Source organism: Abrus precatorius, unplaced genomic scaffold, assembly GCF_003935025.1.
Source record: "Abrus precatorius isolate BTA unplaced genomic scaffold, Abrus_2018 Scaffold7, whole genome shotgun sequence".
In the NCBI taxonomy this organism is placed as follows: domain Eukaryota; kingdom Viridiplantae; phylum Streptophyta; class Magnoliopsida; order Fabales; family Fabaceae; genus Abrus; species Abrus precatorius.
In genome coordinates this window covers 1573784-1598423 of record NW_020874417.1, presented here as the reverse complement: position 1 = coordinate 1598423, position 24640 = coordinate 1573784, and the positions used below count along the sequence as shown (strand labels likewise).

The window sequence follows — 24640 nt, the reverse complement described above, 5'->3', positions numbered from 1 at the left end:
GAGATAAATAGGAAAAAACAATAATTAAAAGAATATGTAAACATAAAAATAAATAATTTAAAATTTGTTCTTAATCAATACATTAATGATGATAATTGACATTAATATTATTTATGATAAATAAATAATTAATTCACTACGTTAAATAAAATTTATACACATTACACATTTATGTTATATTATAAAATGTTTACAATATTAAATGATTAAACCGGTAATATATACTAAATAAGTGATTACGTTTATTTATGTAAATAATAATTGAGTGTTTTATTAACATAAATTTTAAGATAAATAAAAATATAAATAAATATTTAGTTTTTAATTTAATTTAAATATAAATGTAAAAATATTTAATTGCATAAATTAATTAATTAACAATATAAAAATATTTACAAGTATATAAAAATTGAATATTGTGTTTATTACGATTAAGATAAGAATTATTAATGATTTTTAATAAAATTAAAAAATTTTAGATATAGTATAAAAACTTTTAAACTTAGTTAAAGAAGATTATGTTATGTCCTCACGGACTGGTAGGTTAATTCCGAAAGCTATAGAATATTGGGCGCTGCATTCAGAGTAAGTTAAAATGTTGAGCGCCACGAGTCACGTTTTTGAAAGGAAATGGCACCAAAATCAAAAAACGGAAAATGACCATCATACCCCGCTACTGATCGTGCCATATGGCCGGCTTCAGGCATAAACGACGGCCGAGAATGGAAATCAACGCAAATATAATTTAATTTCCCATTGGACAAACGCATCGCAGCTTCTGGAGTCACATAATTATTTACTCCTCCTCCTCTCCTCGTAGGCTCGTAGCTGCACCATTTCGCTTTTTGCTCCAATATCTAATAATCGAAGTAAATTAACTTCAAGTAAAGCTTCCAAAAATATTGGTTCGATTATATATTTTCCTTTTTTTAAAAAATTTTTTGCTGCCTTTTTGTTCAGAAAATTATCGATAAACGGATTTTTGTTGGTTTTATTTACCTGAGAAGGGGCTAAAACTGAAACTGTGGAGCCAAGAGAAGAAAAGCCGTCAAACCAACATTTGGGTTTTCTCGAGTTGATGGTAGTTTCCGGCGAGTTTTTCTCTCTGCGCTGGAAAGTACTTTCCTCGTGATTCGAGAAACTCATTTCCCAAAAGAACGATCGAATCTCCTACCAGCTGATTGATTTGATTCTCGATGTGATCGCCGCGTGTTGCCTCCGAATCCAATGGGAAAATTTCTCGCCGGTTTCGTGTTGCCGACGCTGCTTCTATCAGGTACCCTGCATTAAGAATGAGCTTTCATGGTGGGTTGATTACTTGCATTAATAGTTTCCATGCAGCATAAGTTGTATGTTGTTACTGATTGATTTGTTTTTATGCTGTTAATAATTTCAGCGTATTGGAATCCATATTGTCATAAAAACTAGATTGCATTTGAAGATTTGGGACTAACAATATTAGAATCACCACAAAAACTTGGAAGTTAGAGTTAGTCATTTGTGATTGATTTTGAAGTGAGAATGAGTTGGCAGTAGGTATAATTGAGTATCCCCATTTACACTGCGTAATTTTGTTTCTTATAGTCTTTAGATTTAGGTAGAAGATCATTATTGGACTGGATAAACAATTTAAGGAAGAATAGTATGCATGTGTTTTAAATATTGTTTCAATTACCTCTCTGATATTCAGTCTGGTTTATTGTATGATACAGTAGTCCCATGTATGGGATATGTACTCCACTGTTGAAATGTGTGCTGATTTTTATATGTTTATGCTCTGATTTCTTGCAGCTGCTTTACTCAACTGGAGTTTGATCTCTCTTATTGATTTGATAGCCTTTCTTCTCATTCTGTACAATGTATCACAATTAGGTAAGCTGCTTAGTTCTTTCTGTTTGGGTTCCAAGTTATTGTCGCTCAAAGCATTAAACTTTATCTTTGATACTTAACCACAGTGTGCAAACTGCAAATGATGTCCTTACCATGAAAATTCTAAATAATGGGGAACACTTCTCCTTCTCTGTCTCTACTATTTGATTGCTGGGTAGTCAACAGATTCTATTTTTCATTTGAAGATCACAGATTAACAGTGAATTTACTCTTCCTATACAGTCATTAAAGAAAAAAAAAAAAATTGTTATTGTTAGGCAAGCTCTTTACACAGATTTTCTTCAGATTGAGTTCCTTCTGATATTTTATGTTGTATATTCAGTAAGGAATGTAGTCCATCTACAATTTCAAGGGATTTTGAATAGGAACCAAAGAAAAAAAAGAAGGAAAAACCAATGATGTAATTGTGTCAATCTAATGAATCACATCCCTTTATTTTTGTATTAAAATTAGAATTCATTCTGATAGAATTGGAGTTGATTCTATTTAAAGGACTAGGTAGGTTTCCTTATGACTGACATATTTATTAAGTGCTTGGCTGTTAAAACTTGGTCCTTTTGATAGTCATGTAGAATTTATTCATGGGTTGATGCTTCTAGATACTGCCTATTCGTATGCTGGATATGGTTTAGCTTTGTGTTGTCTTTAAGACTTATATTTAATTACTGCTTATTCTGTTTTTCTTCTTGCAGGATTTCATATCCAAAGGAGGATTTTGTTATTGTGGCCAATTGTCATCTTTTCTGTAGTTGCAATACTTTCTCAAGTGACTTATCTGGTGATATGGGCTGTTATGCCAAAATCATGGAGTATACCAGATGCTTGGTGGGCAAAGTTGATTGGATTTATGATGTGAGATTGGTATCTTTTTCATTTTTGGTCTTATTTGTCATTTTTGTGGATATAATGATTTGTTGTTTCTGGGTGTGCTCTTGCAGAGTTCAGTCTTGGAAATCTCCTTATGTAATTTATTTCTTGGTTATACAACTGCTAGCACTTCTTGTTGCTTTGCTTGATATATATGGGAAGAGACATTTTCTGAGAACATGGCAAGATTCATCATGGGATCATTTCTTATCAATTATAGAACATTTAGGTTTGTAAGTAGTTTCTTTGACCCTGTTGTTTATTTTTGTCTTGTCTTTTGATTGCTATGTTTGTTTTTTTTATTATGCACCAATTTTAAACATGTAATATGAGATGTCTAGTTATGGCACATGAGTGCAATCTCTTAGGGATTTGTGCTAATGCAGCTAATTTTGCAATCTTTTGTTGTTTGTTATGAAAGAAATATAATTTTTTTGGTTAATTGAAGTAAAGGTGGACTTTATTTGAAGTAAGTATGATTTACATTCTAATGGATGAGATGCTAATCCTGGGGTCAATTCTTTGCATGCTAGCCCCTGGAAGTTTGTATGTCAAGGCTACATTTCTTTAATTCTTTTACTTTTCTTATCTCATTAGGTTTGGGCAATGGCTCCCATATTAAATTTTGGGATATATTCCTCTTTCTGATGCTTTTCATAGACTCTTCAACTTCCCTCTCTCTTTGCTGCACAAGGCCCTTGTTGGTCTGTTTTATTCTTTATCTCACTCGAGTGTTTCCTCGAATTTTCACTTCTTTAGAGATTTAAATGATAGGGAATTCTCTGAATTTTGGTCTCTTTTGGTGTTATTGAATTCTAGCCAGCCCTGTTCTTTTATATTCACCCTTATACAATTTTCTCAACAATATATTTATAATTATCATTCTATTATTTTGACCCCTGCAACTTGATGCAAATGATTTCTTTTGTTTGTTTTTGTGTATTGAAGGTTCTCATCTTCGGGTGGCATCTTGCTTGTTGTTGCCTGCCATTCAGCTAGTTGTTGGGATTAGCCATCCTTCATGGGCCTCACTACCTTTTTTCATTGGTAGCTGTGTTGGTCTTGTGGATTGGTCTTTTACAAGCAACTTTCTTGGGCTGTTTAGGTGATTTTTATTGGATGTTTCCTTTATGCTCTTTCATTGTCTCTTTAGGTGGTATTTGATGTTTTCTTATCCTATGTGCTTATGTCTGTGTATATGGTTCTAAAGGTGGTGGAGGCTTCTTCAGCTGTATGCAGGTTTTAGTATTTTCCTGCTTTACATATATCAACTTCCTGTGGAATTTCCAAGTACAGTTCATTGGATGGCTGATTTTATTGGTCTTTACAAAATATCTGCAACTTCTGAGTGGCCTAAAATATGTTCTAGCATTTCTCTCATATTTTACTATATAATGGTACGTATCTGTTTCATAAATTTTTGGTTTATACTGAATATGGTTGGCAGAGACTGTTTAAGTACAAATGGGCTTATCTCATTTTGATACTGCATGTCCACTCTCACATGAACCCCTTTACTTGTGATATATTTTATTTCTAATGTAGTAGAGCCTAACATGTAGAGTGTAGCAAATTTGACAAAATGTCTATTTTAATGCAAATTTTTGATTTTTGTAGTCTTGTAATTATCTTTTTGTGCTTTGAATAGATTTTGATGACCCTAAAGCTTTTAGGTGCCATTTGATAACTAAATTAGTGCTGGTAGAGATGATAACTATGCTGACAGTGAAGTTCTACTATCTGTGGACAAACATTTGCCAAATGTACATATTCCTTGTAGTGCGAATTCTGTGTGCCCTTTTGAAATTGGCTAGAGTTCCCCCTCCCTAGCATTTTCTTTTTCTGTTAAAAGAGTTGCTGGTATATATTTTAGATTTATATTGTAGGTTTTGATCCACTGATTTTGGTTTGTATAAATTTGAATTTTGTGATTTTGATGAGAAGGAACTAGGTATGTTCAGGTTATATTCAATTTGTTATATTATATTTCCAATTGGTAACAAAATCTGTTAATTGGGGCAATTTCTTGGCAGCATTTTCTATTAATGGATGTGGCTTCAATGTACAGATATCATTAAAAATTCCTGAATGTCTCCTATTTGCATCTCAACATGAAAATTGATACAGTTTTAATTTGGACAAATTTAATAGACAACTATTACCCAATTTTTGGATATGATGGACTTGTTTATCAAACTTTTTGATACATTAGTAACCAGCCTTAAGTGCAATGTTATCAATGGCGAGTCATGGTAAAAAGCCCAAAACTTACCATACAATTATGGCAGATGTTGTGGCAGCTTATGGCAGAAGCATGGCAAATTGGCGACCATGAGAAAATAATATAATATATATTATCTTATATTGACAAAAATATATAAAAAAGCTGCAGAAGGTGATATAAAATAAAATGAAACAACTGCCATTCAATAGTAATCAAACTTCTAAAAGATATATTCTTCTTCCAACATGGAGAACAACTAACTAATATATTTTCTATATAAAATAAAATGGTGTATGACTGAAGATTTTCCCCTCATTGTGTTCACATATGCATTTGGCTTTTGCTGTGACTAACTCTGTTTTGACTTGTTCTTTTCTTGTGATGCAGTTGTCATTCATTAAATCTGATTTGGAGGAGATGGGTTTTATAATTTCCAGGACAGATTGTAGCTTGACTGAGCAACTTCTTCCCTCTAAGCATTCCTTTTTCATTCGTGAATCAAGGTAATCAAATGAAAATCTACTATTCTGATTGGTTTTAGGCTGTATTATTCAAGGATATATCCAAACACCTATGAACGATCATGTATTTATGATTGAATGGAGGAAATTTTCTAATACATTGTTTGGTATGTGAACGGAATGTTAAGGAGATTAGCATATAATAAGTTGATTCTGACTCATATCCTCCGCATTGGTTGTAGGGGGAAGAAAAACAAATGTATTGGATGGAAGTAGATGGAATAGATTTTATTAGTTTTCATTCTACATTACTTAAAACAATCCAAATAGTGGCATCTAATACCATTTCATTTCCCTCAATTCCATCCCTCACCATTTACCATTTCATTAAGATATTCTTACAAAAATGCGTCTGAAAGAAATATGGTCACTGATAATTAATGTGTCAATTTTGCTTATTTTGATCAGATTGTTTTTTCACTTTACATCTGCAGTTTCACCTTTCATTACCCGGTTTTTTCTTCTGGGAATATTGAATTTGGCTTTAAAATATGCTGAGTGCCTTAATTATATGTGCAGATCTGGTGAGAGGCACACAAATGTTTTACTCAGAGGAGCCGTTTTTCGCACTTTTAGTATCAACTTTTTCACGTATGGTTTCCCGGTATATATTCCTAAAACATATTATAATCTGCTTTCTTTTATCAGTGATGAATGATCCTAGAGCCATGACTGTATCTGTGATAGTTCTTCCTTCATTTGTGAACATTTACAGCATGTTTGAGTTAGGTTAACTTTTCTCCTATGTTTTTTTTTTCTGGTCAATAGTTCTCTTAGGTTTGGATCATAAGCTGTTTTGAATCCAAAATAAGATCATACAAGCATGTACGAATCCTATGAAGTATGTTCTAAATAGGTTAACTTTTCATATTTGAGGATTGTTTTTTGTTGATAATAAATTGTTGGTTGCTTTTAAATTTTAATATCTGTAGCGTTTGTAGAAATGTTTTGGTTGATCCAGCAATCAACCTGCCGCCATATCTAGTATTAAATGTTTTGGTTTTGATCATAAGCTGTTTTCAATCCAAAATAAGACAATATAAGCATGTACTAATCCTATGAATATGTTCTAAATAGGTTAACTTTTCATCTTTGAGGATTGTTTTTTGTTGACAATAAATCGTTGGTTGCTTTTAAATTTAATATCTGTGGTTTGTAGAAATGTTTTGGTTGATCCAGCAACCAACCTGCCACCATATCTATTATTAAATGGAAGCATTCTCTTCTCCCCCTTCCTTGAATGTGCTTTATGTTAGGTAGATAATCTTGTCTGGGATATCTCTTTGATGCATTTGTAGCTACTCATTCCAAGTGTCATATGCATTTAATTTACTTAACACCAAATGATTTGTTTATGGATTTCCCACATTTATTTCATTTTGCAGGTCTCCTTGTTTGCCCTTTGCTTTTGGAGCTTTAATTTTGCAAGCTTATGTGCATTTGGGCTACTTGCTTATGTTGGTTACATTATCTATGCCTTTCCATCCTTATTTCGTCTGCACCGATTGAATGGGTTGCTTCTTGTCTTCATTCTCTTGTGGGCTGCTAGCACCTATATATTTAATGTGGCATTTACATTTTTGAATTGGAAACTTGGACGGGTAATTATATCTTTCAGGGTGACAACTTTTATGACTGGTAAATGTGTATTTAAATAATTATAAATATTTTATACATGTTACAGGACATGAAAATTTGGGAGATGGTGGGTCTGTGGCACTATCCAATACCTGGATTTTTTTTGCTCGCACAATTTGGTCTTGGAATTTTAGTTGCATTGGGTAATCTTGTGAACAATTCAGTTTTCCTCTGCTTGTCTGATGAGGGTGGGCAATCTTCAAATTACTCTTCCTCAGTAAACGGTAATCAATTACAATCTTGTCATACCTGTTACATGAAAACTTATCAGCCCTCTTTGTTTTCGAGATATGAGTACAGCTACTTACGCATTTATTTGTGACCCTATGTGGCTATAGACAACTGAGTATGGGTGTATTTATGTAGGTATGCTCATTTTTATTTTTTTGTGCTAAATTTAAGTCCTCTGGGAATCATTTGGGACAGTCAATTTTTTGTTTGTAGTATGGAAAATAATATTTGTCAATTTTCTATGGTAGCAAATACATGTATGTTTACTCCGAGTGGTTCCATTGATGTTTCGTTGTTTTCTTTTCCAGCTTTTGCTTATGACTTTTTCATTTCTCCTATCACATGATTCTTCCCTTTCAATTTTTCTCATCATTGTTGGCATTAACACATTATTCAATTAAAAATTAGTTCCAAGTATCATTAGAACCTTAGTATCCTGGGTAATGTTTTCTGCCTTATTTTTTGGGTAAATAGCAGATTGTAACTAATTCCTTAGTGCATGTGTAAACCTGATATGGTAAGTGCAATTTGCCCTAGTAATTCATCTTAAAATACATAAGTTCTCATCTGTTTCTAATAATACTTAGCCTCACCAAGTTGGCTATATCTTTTTTTTTTTTTTTTTGTATTGGGCTTGTCATTAAGGTTTTATACAGCTTTTGTGTATATCACTTTGTGTAGTAGAAATGTTGGCTTGAATGGTTTTGCTTCTGAGACTTTTATGGTTTGGTTAGTTTTTCTTTCATCTTTTAATTGCCTTGTGGTTTTGTCGTCATTCTTCATTAGACAACAACCAAAAATGGAGAATTTGCTTGAGAAAGAGGGATAAATTTCATTGGAAGAGTACAAGCATTTTTAAAATATTAAAGATGTAAAAAAAATCAACAGAATCAGAAATATCACATGAAGCATCCAAGAATACAATAAACCTATCAATCATTCTATAAATTGTGTTGGTTATAGGATCTTGCTGTGCATCAGCCACTCCTGAGTTCAAACCCAACTGGTGTGACCTCACACTCACATGTAACATTATAAACCGTAAAAATTGTCAGCTGAAAACCAAATGAAAGCCACGTAAACAACCCTATCCAAAAACAAGCTTAGGAAAAATAACTTTTTCCTTTGTTTTTCGGTCATTGTTTACTTATTTATTTTAACATTCTTGTTTGTATCAGTATTAATTTAAGGTTAACTTGCCCAGATTTTATTCTACCCCCCTCCTATCTTTCCTGTAGAATATCATATTTTCTTCTTTTTCACCTGCATAATTTTGGGTATGATATTGGGGTGTGGAATTGAGTACATAGTATAACCTGGCTTCTTATTATTGTGGCTTGTAGAAGTAGAACCCTTAATATCATTATTGTTATGACTTATGAGTTGCTTATACATACCAAAATTTGAAACAGTTTTATGTTTTAGTGCATCATTGTTGAATTAATCTTTGACTCTTTCAAGAACACGTGGAATTCCATAGAAAACTGTGTATTTGTATTTGGTGCTTACTTATTATGTACTTGTTCATGATTTATTAATTTATGATCATAGTTTTTTTTATTATCCTGAAACTTTAGGTGTTTCACTCTAGATTGACTATAATAATAGTTTTGGAACTTTTTATTCTCTGCTTTTTTATTGTTCAGAAAATTTTTGGCTGACTAAATTAGATTTTTTTTATCTATTATGTCATCTTAATCTTTCTTATCCACAGTGGAGGGAGAGACTAAGGTATTGATTGTGGCAACAATAGCATGGGGATTGCGCAAATGCTCTCGGGCTATCATGCTGACATTGATCTTTCTCATTGCTATAAAACCCGGTTTCATCCATGCTGTCTATAGTATGTTTTGTCAAACCCTTATGTGTTCATTTTGTATTTAATCCAATTAACTGACTTGTGTTCATTTACCTTATTTCTTGTGAGTCTGTAATTGAGTTGTTGTTTATCATGTGACAGTAAGTGCTTGTATATTGATTAACTTCTATTCTGTCTTCTCTTCAGTGATATTCTTTTTGATGTATCTTTTGAGCCACAATGTCAGCAGAAAGATGAGACAGGCTCTGATTCTACTTTGTGAGATTCATTTTTCTCTGTTGTATGTTCTTCAAATTAATTTGATCTCAACTGCACTGGAGAGAAAAGGCTCTTTAAGCTTGGAAGTTGTAATGCAATTAGGTATGTAATGGATTTAGTTGGAACATACTCTCAAATTATATCAATTCCATATCCATATTCTTTCTCACTTATTTTATTTAGTGACAAGGAAATGGGAGATTCACCGAATCTTTTACAAATTGTTGCAGGTCTCCTTGAAGAAGATAGTGCTTGGGATTTTGTGGAAGTAGCTTTACTTGCTTGCTTCTGTGCAATTCATAACCATGGTTTTGAGATGTTATTTTCATTTTCAGCAATTGTACAGCATGCCCCTAGTCCTCCTATTGGATTTGGCATCTTAAAAGCTGGCCTTAACAAATCTGTTCTATTGTCTGTATATGCTTCCTCCTCTGTGAGAAACAGTGATGAAAGTTTATCTTATGGTACATTTTAAAAACATTTATATTGCTTTGGAATTACAATTTATTTTCTATACACAAGGTATGTTACATAAATGTGTAATGATATAAAATTTGGGGTAGTTTGAGGTAGTTGGCATGCATTATCTTGAGGATTGTATTTGGAAAGGAATACCAGAAATTTTTTTAGCATACGGATTTAAGTGACATCAGTTGTTCAATTAAAAGAAAAAGGGTTGGGGGATTGGGAGGAAGTTGAGTCAAATTATCCTTTTTTATGCCAATTTCTCATTGGCAATATTGTGGTTGAGAATAATACCAAAATTTATTCTAGGATCCGCATGCTTTCTCATGGGCTCTGCTAGGGTGATGAAAATCTTTTAATCAAGCAACTCTGATTGTGATGCTTTAAATGGAATACATATATACTCTTACTCTTTGTCGGGTACCATTTTTAGAGAAACCAAGTCTTTGTATTGAAGCTGCTGCCTTATTGATTGTGATCCATGTTTTCATTGTCATATATTTTATTTTTACAGAAAGAAGAATAGCATCATACCTGAGTGCAGTTGGGGAGAAGTTCCTATCTATATACCGATCATGTGGCACCTACATTGCTTTTCTGACTATTCTTCTCACAGTATACATGGTGAGACCTAATTATATATCATTTGGTTACATATTCCTTCTCCTTCTGTGGATTATTGGAAGACAACTTGTTGAGAGAACAAAGAGACAGCTTTGGCTTCCATTGAAAGTGTATGCAATTTTGGTGTTTATCTTCATATATACCTTGAGTAGCTTCTCAAGCTTTGAGATGTGGTTGTCCAAATTAATTGATCTCTACTTTTATCTGGGTTATGACTCAAATTCATCTTCGTTTCACAATGTTTGGGAGTCTCTGGCAGTCTTAATTGTTATGCAACTTTATAGCTATGAGAGGAGGCAGAGCAAGCAGAACCGACTGGATCATGCAGATCAGTTAGAGGGAGGTGCACTTGGCTTTATCAAGCGATTTCTTATCTGGCACAGCCAGAAAATCTTGTTCATCACTCTTTTTTACGCAGCTTTGTCCCCAATTAGTGCATTTGGTTTATTGTATCTGATTGGCCTTGTCTCCTGCTCCATCTTACCAAAAACTTCTAGTATCCCATCCAAATCATTCTTAGCATACACAGGTTTTCTGGTGACAGCTGAGTATCTTTTTCAGATGTGGGGTAAGCAGGCTAAAATGTTTCCTGGGCAGAAGCATTCTGATATATCTCTCTTTTTGGGTTTCCAAGTATTCCAGTCTGGCTTTTGGGGTCTAGAATCTGGATTGAGGGGGAAAGTACTGGTGATCATGGCTTGTACTCTTCAATACAATGTCTTCCGTTGGCTGGAGAGGATGCCAAACACATTTCTAAGCAAAGGACAATGGGAAGAACCTTGTCCTTTGTTTGTTTCCACAGAAGATGCATTTGATGATGTTACTACATGCAATGCGGAAAATAAACCATCATATAATTCACATCCACCATCTGCAATTAAAGAAGGGGTGTCGAACAAATCACTGCAAACTATAACCTCTGGTCTTTCTCAAGCACCTGATACTCCATCATCTAAAACAGGAGGTTCTGACAGTAACAGTAAAAAATATTCATTTGGGTTTATCTGGGGAAGTTCCAAGGAGAGTCACAAGTGGAACAAGAAGCGGATTGTATCTTTGAGAAAGGAGCGATTTGAAACACAGAAAACTGTCTTGAAAATTTATTTGAAATTTTGGATGGAGAATATATTTAATTTGTTTGGTCTTGAAATAAACATGATATCATTACTACTTGCAAGCTTTGCCTTGTTGAATGCACTATCCATGCTGTATATTGCACTGCTTGTAGCTTGTATTCTTCTGAATCGGAAATTAATACGCAAAGTTTGGCCTATATTTGTCTTTTTGTTTGCTTCCATTCTCATCCTTGAATATTTAGCCATCTGGAAAGATATGTTATCTTTGGATTCCCATGTTCCAAGTGAGATTCATTGCCATGACTGCTGGAAAATTTCAACTCTGCATTTCCGTTATTGTGAAAAATGTTGGCTTGGTAGGACTCTCTTATCCTTTCCTGAATTACCAACTTCATTGAAGAATTCTATGATCATGCCTTTATATTCCAATGCTCTAAGTGTGCGAGGACATTAGACAAGTTTTAGCTAGACATTTGGTTCATTGGTTATTTACTTTTGTTTCGATACTTGAAATATCTGGTCAAATTCTTCCTCTTTGAAACACCTCCCTTTGTCGCACAAATGAAATAGGTAGCAGTGACATCAGTTTAAAAGTTCTTTGGGGCTCTCCACCAGTATATTTTATATGCATGTTTTATTATAATACTGATGAGTACTCTTAGGCATTGGTTAAAGAAACAAAAGTAAATAGTATTTAATAAGTAAAGCATTTATTATCTTGGAAATAAAAAATCTTTTAATACTTGTTTTAAGTAATTTGAAGCATTTAATATAGTGCCTCCTTAAGGCACTAGGTAGCAAAACCCATTATTTAATATATTATTTTATTCATTTATCAGTGTCTTTACTGTTGTAGGATTTATCGTTGATGATCCCCGGATGTTGATCAGCTACTTCGTGGTATTCATGCTGGCTTGCTTTAAACTTCGTGCTGATCGCCTGTCTAGTTTTTCAGGATCATCAACATATCGTCAGATTATATCTCAACGTAGGAACACATTTGTGTGGCGAGATCTCTCTTTTGAAACTAAAAGCATGTGGACATTTCTTGACTATTTGAGGCTTTACTGTTATTGCCATCTGTTAGATCTTGTGCTGATATTGATATTGATTACTGGAACACTTGAGTATGACATTCTGCATCTTGGGTATCTTGCCTTTGCTCTGGTATTCTTCCGCATGAGGCTTGAAATACTGAAGAAGAAGAACAAAATATTCAAGTTCTTGCGCATGTATAACTTTGCTGTTATTATCCTTTCTCTTGCTTATCAATCTCCTTTTATTGGAGGACCAAGTGCTGGGAAGTGTGGGACAGCAAATAACATTTATGAGATGATTGGTTTCTATAAATATGATTATGGTTTTCGGATTACAGCAAGATCTGCAATTGTAGAGATTATCATTTTTGTGCTGGTATCACTTCAGTCATATATGTTTTCCTCGCAAGAGTTTGATTATATATGTCGCTATCTGGAAGCAGAGCAAATTGGAGCCATTGTGCGCGAGCAAGAAAAAAAGGCTGCTTGGAAAACTGCACAATTACAACAAATTCGTGAAAGTGAAGAAAAAAAACAACAGCGTAATATGCAGGTGGAGAAGATGAAATCTGAAATGCTTAACCTGCAAATACAACTCCATAGCATGAATACATCCACTAATTGTATTGATGGATTTTCTCACACCAGTGAGGGTTTAAGAAGGAGGAGGACCACTTCTCTCTCATCAAATAATGACATTGGGATCCCTGATAAAGAAGACCATGTTCTGGGTAGGCTAGATCATACCATAGGAGAGGATTCTGCTTTTCCAATTGAACTGCACGGATCATCTGCTTGTGCAAATGTGGAAACTCCATTAACAGAGGAATACATGAAGCAATCTATGAATTCTCCTTTTTGTGAAATTACTGAAATAGATATTGATGCTTCTTCTAGTGATTCAGGAAAAAAGGAAAAGGTCAAAGGGCAAGCAAAAGAAAATCCATTGAAGTCTGCTGTACAATTAATTGGTGATGGTGTTTCCCAGGTACAGTCCATTGGAAATCAGGCAGTCAATAACCTAGTGACCTTTCTGAATATTTCACAAGAAGATTCTGATTCAAATGATCACACAAACAATGAGGATAAGATATATGATGAGATGGAGAGTCAGAAAACGCAACATATGTATATGGATCGCTCTTCATCTGTGCAATCTGATAAGAGTTCTGATACTGCAAGTCTGCAGTTAGGAAGGATCTTTCGATATATTTGGTACCAGATGCGTTCAAATAATGATGTTGTATGTTACTGTTGCTTTGTTCTCATGTTCTTATGGAACTTCAGTTTGCTTTCAATGGTGTATCTCGGGGCACTCTTCTTATATGCTTTGTGTGTAAATACAGGCCCAAGTTACACCTTCTGGATTATCATGCTAATCTATACAGAAGTTTATATTTTACTTCAGTATTTGTACCAAATTATCATCCAGCATTGTGGATTGAGCATTGATCCTGGCCTGTTACGAGAATTAGGTTTTCCAACACACAAAATCATGTCTTCATTTGTTGTCAGTTCTTTACCTGTCTTTCTTGTCTATTTATTTACCCTCATTCAAAGCTCCATAACTCCTAAAGATGGTGAATGGTTGTCTTCTATTGACTTCAAGTTTAAGCAGAATGATCTCCATGCAAAAGATGGTCCCAATAGTTACAACTGGCAAGAGAGAGCATGGGCTATGCTGAATCAGATTATTAATATGGTAAAATTGATAATCAGAAGCTTTTTTTGGTACTGGAAATCACTCACACAGGGAGCAGAATCGCCTCCTTATTTTGTTCAGGTGTCAATGGACGTCAACTTCTGGCCAGACGATGGGATTCAACCAGAGAGGATTGAGTCTGGAATTAATCAGGTGCTCAGAATTGTCCATAATGATAGGTGCAAGGAAAAGAACCCATTTCTTTGTCCTTTTGCTAGTAGGGTTAATGTTCAAAGCATTGAAAGAAGTCAAGAGAAACCTAATGTTGCTTTGGTTGTTTTTGAGGTTGTGTATGCCTCACCTGTAATTGATTGCTCTTCAGCAGAATGGAATAAGTCATTAACTCCAGCAGCTGATGTAGCCAAGGAAATCCTCAAAGCACAACATGCAGGTTTTGTGGAAGAATTGGGATTCCCTTACCGTATTCTTTCTGTAATTGGTGGAGGCAAGAGAGAAATCGATCTGTATGCCTACATATTTTGTGCAGATCTGATTGTATTCTTTCTTGTTGCCATCTTTTACCAGTCTGTTATAAAAAATAAAAGTGAGTTTCTTGAAGTGTATCAGCTTGAGGACCAGTTTCCAAAAGAATTTGTCTTTATTTTGATGGTATGTCTATAATTTTTCGTTTTTATTTTCCCTTCATTATGTAACAGTCCAGGAAAGGTTTTACTCTTGTATATTAATAAACAAGAAAAAATTTAACTCATTTAGACTAGTCTGAACTATTTGGGTGAGTGAAGCAGGTCAAGTATGACATTTCTGTAGTTCTCTACTCTTTATTTTTAGAGGTGCATTGTAAAACCATTCATATATTTTAATCTAAGAGCTTAAATTTGTGGGGTTATTGGTTCATGACTTGATGCAATGTAAAACCGTTCATATATCTTAATCTTCATTGTCTCCCATTCTTTCAAAAAAAAAGTTTAAATTTTAGCACATGGTAGGTTGTCCATGCTTCAAGCCTTTGGCTTTTTGTTGAGGGGTCATGTTAGAGATGTAATATAAAATTATTCATGTGTCTTTATTTAAAAACTTAAGTTTTTAGGATTGTTAGTTTGGGACATTACGTTGAAAAACTATCCAGAACCTTTGAAATGATTTAATTTATGATTCTTTTGGTTTTCCAAATGGAATTGAACATTTAGATTTTGTTTTCCTTTTTCTGTAATTTATAGACGTTAAAATTTATAGCATTTCAAAAGAGAATGACTATAGTTCTCTATTCACATGTTTAAGAAACATTCTTTATAAAATATTTTTTGGTTGAATACTTGTGTTAGAATGATCAGATGATTTTTTGCATTCTGCATTTATGTTTGGCTAGACTTGCCATGTCTCATAGATTCCTAATAAGAGTTACTTCTTCTATTCAGGCTATCTTCTTCTTGATTGTACTTGATCGTATAATATACCTCTGCTCATTTGCCACGGGGAAAGTAGTTTTCTATATTTTCAACCTCATTCTCTTCACATATTCAGTTACAGAGCATGATTGGCAATTGGAGCCATCTCAACAACATGGAGCTCGGTTAGCACTCCGAGCCATATTTCTTGCAAAAGCAGTTTCTCTAGGACTGCAGGCTGTACAAATTCAATATGGCATTCCTCACAAAAGCACATTGTATCGGCAATTTTTGACCAGTGAAGTTTCAAGAATCAATTACTTAGGATATAGACTTTATCGTGCTTTGCCATTCTTGTATGAATTACGATGTGTACTTGACTGGTCATGCACAACTACGTCTCTCACCATGTATGACTGGCTAAAGGTATGTCTAAATATATATTTCTAAAATCATCATTTTTCATCAAAAGGGTAAAATTTTGATCATTTGACCCTTTTTCTGGCAACAACTTTCATAAATTGTCATGTTCCTTCATTTATTTTAGAATTACCCTGTTACTGAGTACTGTTCTCAAATAATTTTGATTGATTGAATCGAAATTCTCATTTTAATTATGTTGCTCTTAAAAGATGGTGAGTACAAAACCCAGACATCATGTGTTTTGGTCTGAAAATCCACTGGGAGAAATTTTCACTTTATTGCTTCCAGTACTTTGTGACATTGACATAAAAGACTAGTTTTAGTTTGGGAGGTTGAGTTTCAGCTTGATTTTGGTGTTGGGTTTGCCTCCTATTTGTCTTTGCACCTCAAATTTTAAAATGAATGAATGATTGGTAGAGTTTTTACTTGGTTTTTTGGTATTGTTTGCTGCACCTTTGTGCCCTTGAAGAATTTTCCAACCTTCTCTCAATGTTTTTTTTCTTTTCATACAGCCAGCAGGAAAACAAATTTGAGACTTAATGAAACAATGAAAAGTCTGTTATCATAAAAACATGTTAACTGAAGTTCTTTTGTTACTGATCAATCAATTTGAAAATGGCTGCTGCATGAGAATTTCAGCATGTCATGACTAGCAAAAGATATCACCAAATATATTTGGTGACTCCATCCTTTTTTAAATGGAAGGAAAAAAGATAAAATCTATCAATAATTGTTAAACCAAAATTTTCTGTCTTTAGATAAAATGGTAATACTTTGTTGAGTATATGTATTCTTTATTTTATATTTAACACACATACAGACACACACTCAATTTGATATGGTTGCTACTGTTTCAAAGTTGTTATTTAAAAGAAAACGAAGAGTAAAACTGTTATTTTACTAGCATTTCCTACCCCATATCATTAGATGGAGCATTAGAACTTCTTTGCATTTTCCTGCTTTTGTGTGTCTTTGAGGTGATTAGTAGCTATCTATTAGATTTGATTTTTGGTGTTAGCAGCACCTCTTAGATTTAGCTCACTTTTCATGTTATCTTCAGTAAAATTCTATTTGGAAGAGCTTTTGTTTCGGTCTATTTCTTGTTTGCTTCTAAATGCTGCCTAGTTTGGAAACTAATCCCAATATCTTTTCCCCATTGTGATAGCTTGAGGATATAAATGCAAGTTTGTACCTTGTCAAATGTGATACAGTCTTGAATAGAGCTACCCACAAACAAGGGGAGAAGCAAACGAAAATGACCAAATGCTGCAATGGGATATGCCTTTTCTTTGTATTAATTTGTGTAATATGGGCTCCAATGCTGGTAAGAAAATAATAAAAGCCCTTTTGATTTCATAGTTTATTGATAAAGGTGAGATATGTTTTTACTTCTGGAATTTCTATTTTATAGACATGTTAGTATATGAAGCCAAATTTATTGACTGAAGGATTTCATTTATTTTTTAACTAATTAAATATAAGTTAAACTGTTAAGGAAAAAATTATCGAAGGATAACCCCAATTTTTTATACATTTTAAATATCAGTATCCTGAGTTTTGTCCTGGCATAGTAGCATTCAAATCGTGGTCTGCATTTTAGGACCTTGGTTTTATGTTACAACCCTATATGTTGACACTTGAGGCATAGTCATCAATCCCAAACAGCAGCGCATAGTGAACAACCGTCAAAATGCTATAGCAAAATAGTGTATAGCAAGATGACCGCTATTTTTTTTTTTATATTGATATATAATAATTATATATCCAGATAATTATGTATATAATGCTAAAAAAATATTCATAAATAAAGCATATGAACAATTACCAACAAAAGCATAGGTCTTAAGCAAAATATACAAGTGAATAAATTACATGATGTCATTGCTAGCTGTCCATTGTTGTTAGAAGACACAATTGAGAACATAACAGAGGAAATACTGCAGAATTAAAGAATAGAGATAAGAAAGGAAGTAGATTTTGCCAAAGTTGTCGAAGATGGGTGGCTTTGTTGGACTGGAGGTAGTTGCGAAGCAGAACAGAGACAGAGAAGAGAGGAGTGTGGAACAAAGAAGCAGAGAAGAAAAATGTGAGGAAATAGTGGGATTAGGTTATGTTTTCTGAAAACTGAGAAGAAGACTATTTTACCCTTAAAAAAACCTCAAAATTGTGTCATCTCATGATCTCAAGGGCAAAAAAGGAAAGTCAGGTTATTTGTAAATGGTGAGAAGTCTTATTTTACCCTTTAAACCCTAAAAACTGCTCCATTTTGAGCGTAGAAAGAAAAGTTGGCATTTTTTAATGTAGTGGCATGGTTGTGCTGCAAAAGGCTACATTTTGGGCCACAAATTCAGCCGCAATGGCCACTACAGCAAAACACTCCATTATGTCAGATCTGTGGCAGCCGTAGGCTGCTTCGCCACGTTCTGCCATTATTGCTCACTATTGACAACTATGACTTGAGGAAGTATCAAAGTAGCTTCATGTTAAGATATTTCATATCAATTAGGAATATAGCTAAAATATTTTTTATTAGACTCATGCAATACTTCTTCCTCTAGCTAGCTTTGATTTTGACCCAATCCATTTTTCATATGGTATTAAATCATAGCCAATCTTTGATGCTTTACTCATATATGTCTTGTCCTGCACATTTTATGCTTGAGATATCCAATCTTGGATGTGAAGGGGCTTTGTTAAGATATCCTAATTCCTAAATTAACTATGTTCAAAATACTTCTTTTATTATAAGATTTGATCTCTAGGGAAGTCATGTGAGCAAGTTGATGTCTCTAGGAAGATCACAAAGCCAATTAAAACTTTTGGTAAAATTATAGGACTTGATTGGTTTCATAGAAAAGACAAACGGCTAGACTCATTTATGGAGAAGTTCTGGGGCCAAGATAATATAATTTTTAAGTGCAAAATTTGAGCCAAAATGAGTATATTTGAGTAGAGGAGGTCTTCTGTCAACAAGAGAGAGAAAACAAACCAAACAATTAAAAAAAAATTATGAATGTCAAAGCAAAGATCTTAACTTGCCGGAATGAAGACAACAATGGGTAAGGGGTTGATGACAATAGTTGAATACTGTTTAAAACATGTTGAAAAATGCATGGCAAAGGAGATCGAAACTTAGAGAGAAATGCAAATGTTTGGGCATGTTGAAAATGTCATGGCAATAGAACAAAACAAAAAATAAGATGGCTAGAATATAGAACAAGATTCAGAATTTCCAAAGGGAGGATATGATTGTTGAAAAATTGTTTCAAATACATTGGTAAGACGGAGAAGGTCATGAGAATGAAGAACAGTTTTAGAAAGGGGTTGAACTCACCTAAAGGAACAAGATGTTGAAGGGTTGACATGGTAGCACGGATGATTAATTGAAAAGAAGAATCATGATAAAAAATCAAAATTTTGGAGAGCTTGATAGTAGAATAGTGATGAGACAGGTCATGAAGGAGGATAGCACTAATATCACTATGAAATTATGGATATTTTTTTTGTTAAGATAGATGATGAAATTTGAGATTTCACATCAACTATACATAAAGTAAAAATTATAAAGATTTAAGCATTTGTTACCTCATGAGCTAACTTTTGAAATTGAGTTGGACTTCAATTAAATTCAACTGTTATAGATTTGATATTTAGTCATGCTCAACTATCAAAATGAACTTGGCCCTATTGATTTCTAGGCAATCAAATTGACCTCATGGATTTCTCAATACAATTTATTTGACCCCACAATTTTTCTAAAGCAATATAAAAAAAATTAACCCTATAATTCACGCTAATGATGTGGAGTCTTAAACACAAAGGGTGTGTTGAGATCTTGCATTTACTATTAATATAACCAAAATGGATCTTATAAAAGTTTGAGCAATCTTCACCGAATTAACTTCTAAGGTTTAATGTGACTTTAGCTAAATTTAAGATGATATCGGTGCCTATTATAGATTTGATATTTGATTCCTTGCAACTATCCAAAAATGAACTTTGCCCCACAGGTTTCTAATGCAATCAACTTGACCTTATGGATTTCTCAATGCAATTATCTAACATCACAATTTTTCAATGCAATATGAAAAAGAAAAAAATAGTCCTACAATATCTGAGAAAAGATAAAAGATAATTGACATTACCTGAGATATATTACAATATATTTATATGTTTGATACATTCATAAAATCTAGAGGACTGACCCTTATTTATACTAACCATAACTAACTAATTAGGAAAGTAAATTATAATAAGATAAGGAAATATGAAAATCAGGATATGAGGAAATAGAGAATTAATTTCAAAGGATAATTGAAAATATGATAAATATTTTAGGATATTTCCATGCATTCTAACAATGAATTTGGCTTGGCTTCTCATTTTTAAAGGAGAAAGAAGCCTAAAAAAGTCGGGCAAACAATATCTTGTATTTTGGATAAAAGAATTCATATGTTGATTACACGTTGATGTCTTATGTTGGGTAACACATGTAAAATGTGAGCTATTACAGATTCTTAGTTAATTAGCAAAATGGATTTGTATGTAATTGATATTGTACATAGTATAAATTTACGGCTGTGTAGTCTGATTAAGGGGCATTGCTCATAAAAATTCTGCATCTTTAAATTCATGTCCTTCTCTTAAATAGTAGTATGATATTTTCATTCTTTCATCCTTTCATGAGTTTGCATATAGAAAGAAGGAAAATTGGCTTAGCTTGCAAACCCAGTCTTTATTTGTATACAAGTGAAACTGCATTCATGTCTCTATGGAATGTGATGAAACTTTAAGTGAACATTTAATATTGTTCAATAGGCATTGCCAGAGTACTCTATAATGACTTGAGCAATCATCTCCCTTGAGTTAGCTTGTAAGGTTAAGTGTCATTGATCTCAATTCTATCATGGTTCCCACACTTGATGATGGGCCATCTACAAATGTGTAATTTTGTATTTCCATTAGTTATGGGCATGAGGGTGGGTGTTAAAGATCCCACATTGGCTAAGCATATCTCTAAAGTATTCTTAGAATGACTTGAACAATCCTATTCCCAAGCTTGGTTTTAAAGTTCAGTTAGGCACAACTTTTTCTCAAATGGATTAACTATTCCAAAATCTTAAATAGTTAGGTGACCACTTGAATTGTTTTAGTTTACCTATCTAGCATGCCCCCTTCTCAGAAAAGCCCTTTAGGCCTGAAGCATAAACAATACACGACCAAATTGATTATGCCCTTGGTTGATAGTTAATTAAGAATAGCTTTAGTAATCTCGTATGTCCACAATTACATTCTAACATGCCTAATGCTCTATTAATCTCATATTCATCAAGTTTGGTAAAAGCATAATCATTCTTAAATTTAATTTTGGGCTTAACTCTAAAAGCTAATTTGTAGGATGAGAATTGCTTTGATCTTTAGAAGCTTTTTAGCCGTATTTGAGTCAATGTGCAATCATAATACATCTCTTACTCAGGATTGGGTATCTAAAATGTACAAATTGTAAGACTTTTTTTATTGCACTAGATAAGTCACGGGATCAGAACTGCAGGGCTAAGTAAATTGCTCTGGGAAGTTGAAGTTGCGGGATTGGGTTAATTGCAGTGGAAAAATCTATGTAGTTAGGTTGATTTTTTTTACAGTCAAAGATAGTTGAACATCAATTTTGTGATAGACCAATATCATCTTAAATTTAATCTCTGGTCTAATATAACTCCAAAATTAGCTTACAAGTTAAGAATTGTTTTAACCTTTATAAGCTTTATTTTGACCATATTTATAGTCGATAAGAGATTTCAACAATTATAATTGCTAAAAATATTAAGAAACACTTGAGTCAATTTATTTTATTTTTTTTCCAAATCTAATCTAATTTGATAACAATCCTAAATTCTGAACAACTTCATCAAGGACATTTTGATATTAATCATTAGGAAACTTTGTTATTGTTAAGCTTATGTTCATGTGTTTAAACATTGCAATTTTCAATCACCGCAATAACATTTAACAAATTTATTGAAGTATATATCTTAAATTTTTTCCCTACAGATGTACAGCAGTGGTAACCCAACAAACATTGCAAACCCCATTAAAGATGTTAGCTTTCAGGTTGATATCAAGACAGTAAGTGGAAGGTTGAATTTGTATCAAACTACTCTATGCGAAAGAATCCGGTGGGATTCACTAAATTCAGATGTCAATCCTGATCCCTATGGCTATTTGGATGCATATAATAAGAATGATATCCAATTGATATGCTGTCAAGCTGATGCTAGTACATTGTGGCTTGTTCCACTTGTTGTTAGGACCAGATTGATTCAGTCCCTTGAATGGAATGCTGACATGGAAATTTTTTTCACGTGGATGCTTTCAAGGGACAGGCCAAAAGGGAAAGAAGTTGTGAAATATGAAAAATCTGTTGATCCTCAATATCTTCCACGACAGTCTGATGTTCAGAAGGTTCTTAATGGCTCTATGAATAGCTTTAGAATTTATAATGTCTATCCAAGATATTTCCGTGTCACTGGTTCAGGCGATGTTAGACCTTTGGAAGAGGTAATCATATTCCAAGTACTTATCTTGAATTAGCATTTTTTCTTCTTTTTATTGAACTAACTTTTGTGTTTCTTCCTTCAATTATTGGTTGCATTTTATTTTATATATTTGAGATAATTGTGGCATATTTGCATTCCATGGGTGACTGCCAGAAGCTAATAATCTTTTGTTGCCTACTGGTGCAATCTTTCCCATAACTCTGGAAATTTTCCTTCTAACTACTGGATATAATTAGAAACTAGTAAAATTTTTAAATCAAGTGATAATTGATTGTTGTAATAACTGTATATGTTTGCCTGGAATGTTCCTAAATTACTATTAGAAAATTTAAATTCAAGTTCAAATTTTCAGGATAATGCTGTTAGTGCTGATCTCATTATAAATCGTGAGCAATTTGAGTGGTGGGCCTTCCTAGATATTAATCCATCAAATTTAAGTGGATTTTGTGGAGGTTTGACGGGACCTATGGCAATTATTGTGTCCGAGGAGACGCCACCACGTAAGTTGGCCATGTCATTATACGTGTGTGTGTGTGTGTTGGTTGGGGGGGGAGGGGGAGGGGTTAGAATGAAATTACAATAGGTATTAAATTTAGTATGATAGCATATTCAATAACTTGTCAAAAATAATTTTTATCAATCTATCCATTACTTTTTAAAATTTTTATAAAGTATATCAAGTTTATAAAATTTCACACAATTTTAATACTAATACTTCATTATTCCACCATATTTGAATAGATTATATATTTATTAAAATATAAGTAAATAGCTACTATTAGGTTACATACTCTCGAATGTTTAAATTGTGTAAATATTTGTATGCAAGATTTTCATGATAATATTACAAGAATGAGTGATTAGAATCAAAAGTTTGACACTTGGTATTATTTGATCCTAATCTTGTGTATGTATTCACGTCCATGGTTGATTTTATTTCGTAATAATACCTTGTACAATATTTCTCAATACTGCCTGGTTCATTTTATTTCCTGATAATACCTTGTACAATCTTTTCCACATCGTAATACTGCTTCAGAGGGTATTCTTGGTGACACACTCAGCAAGTTCAGTATATGGGGGCTTTACATAACCTTCGTTCTAGCCGTCGGTCGTTTCATCAGACTCCAGTGCTCTGACTTAAGGATGAGAATACCCTATGAGAACCTACCTTCTTGTGACAGGTATTGCAGATTTCTTACCTGAAGCTTGTTTAGCCATTTAAACGAGGCAGATGTCATTGAACATGAGTTATTCTACTATAGGTTGTTAGTAACCCTCTTTACGATACATCCCATTATAACATTACTTCTTGTTGCATACTTCTCATGTAGGTTGATAGCCATCTGCGAGGATATATATGCTGCAAGAGCTGAGGGTGAACTTGGAGTTGAAGAGGTCCTTTACTGGACTTTAGTGAAGATATATCGGTCCCCACACATGCTGCTTGAGTACACCAAACCTGATTAAACCTTCAGAGTATTATTTTGGTCACTAACAGCTAACCAGGCTCAATGCTCACATGATTACGATTAATATTCGCAACTTTTTTGGTGTGGTATTCATTATGCGGTAATGAAACATTTCTCTGACAAATTGGCGAGGACGGCATATTGATTCATTACTGATTATACATGACACTGATTATTTTTTTTTTGGGCAAAAAATGTATACAATGTACAATACAGTTATTGTCAGTGTTATAGTGAAGCAAATTTGTATAGTTATCCAAGAAGAGCGATGTTCTCTACCCCTTCTCTCACCTTTAAATCATAAAGCAGCAAGACCAAGCCACAGCCGAAAGACAATGAAAATTAGAATCTCTGTTTAATAATTCCATGACTGCTCAACAAAATCTCATGCCTGGTCTTCTCAATTCTAGTAACTTTTTTATTAAAATTGTAACATTAAATGTTTTTAATGTTATTTTTGTAGTTTCTAATAAAAACTTACTATATATTGTGA

General features: G+C 33.4%; 1 protein-coding gene across 7 annotated transcripts; it reads left to right on the top strand.

The window, feature by feature from the left end:
- Window positions 1-1029: 1029 nt before the first annotated feature.
- LOC113870806 (piezo-type mechanosensitive ion channel homolog) lies at window positions 1030-24629 on the top strand. 7 transcript variants are annotated; one of them, XM_027507287.1, is made up of 21 exons: window positions 1030-1276; window positions 1792-1872; window positions 2583-2742; window positions 2829-2986; window positions 3706-3862; window positions 3968-4154; window positions 5369-5484; window positions 6022-6106; window positions 6888-7103; window positions 7187-7364; window positions 9086-9214; window positions 9377-9448; window positions 9784-9912; window positions 10428-11969; window positions 12470-14961; window positions 15729-16124; window positions 17287-17445; window positions 22170-22676; window positions 23028-23175; window positions 23715-23859; window positions 24010-24629. In XM_027507287.1, the coding sequence occupies exons 1-21, from the start codon at window positions 1228-1230 to the stop codon at window positions 24143-24145; spliced, it is 7242 nt and encodes a 2413-aa protein (XP_027363088.1). In that variant the 5' UTR covers window positions 1030-1227; the 3' UTR covers window positions 24146-24629. The 7 variants fall into 7 exon arrangements, with proteins under 7 accessions (XP_027363088.1, XP_027363086.1, XP_027363082.1 ...); XM_027507285.1 differs by having other exon boundaries at window positions 9377-9550; XM_027507281.1 differs by having other exon boundaries at window positions 9377-9550; window positions 9679-9912.
- Window positions 24630-24640: the final 11 nt, after the last annotated feature.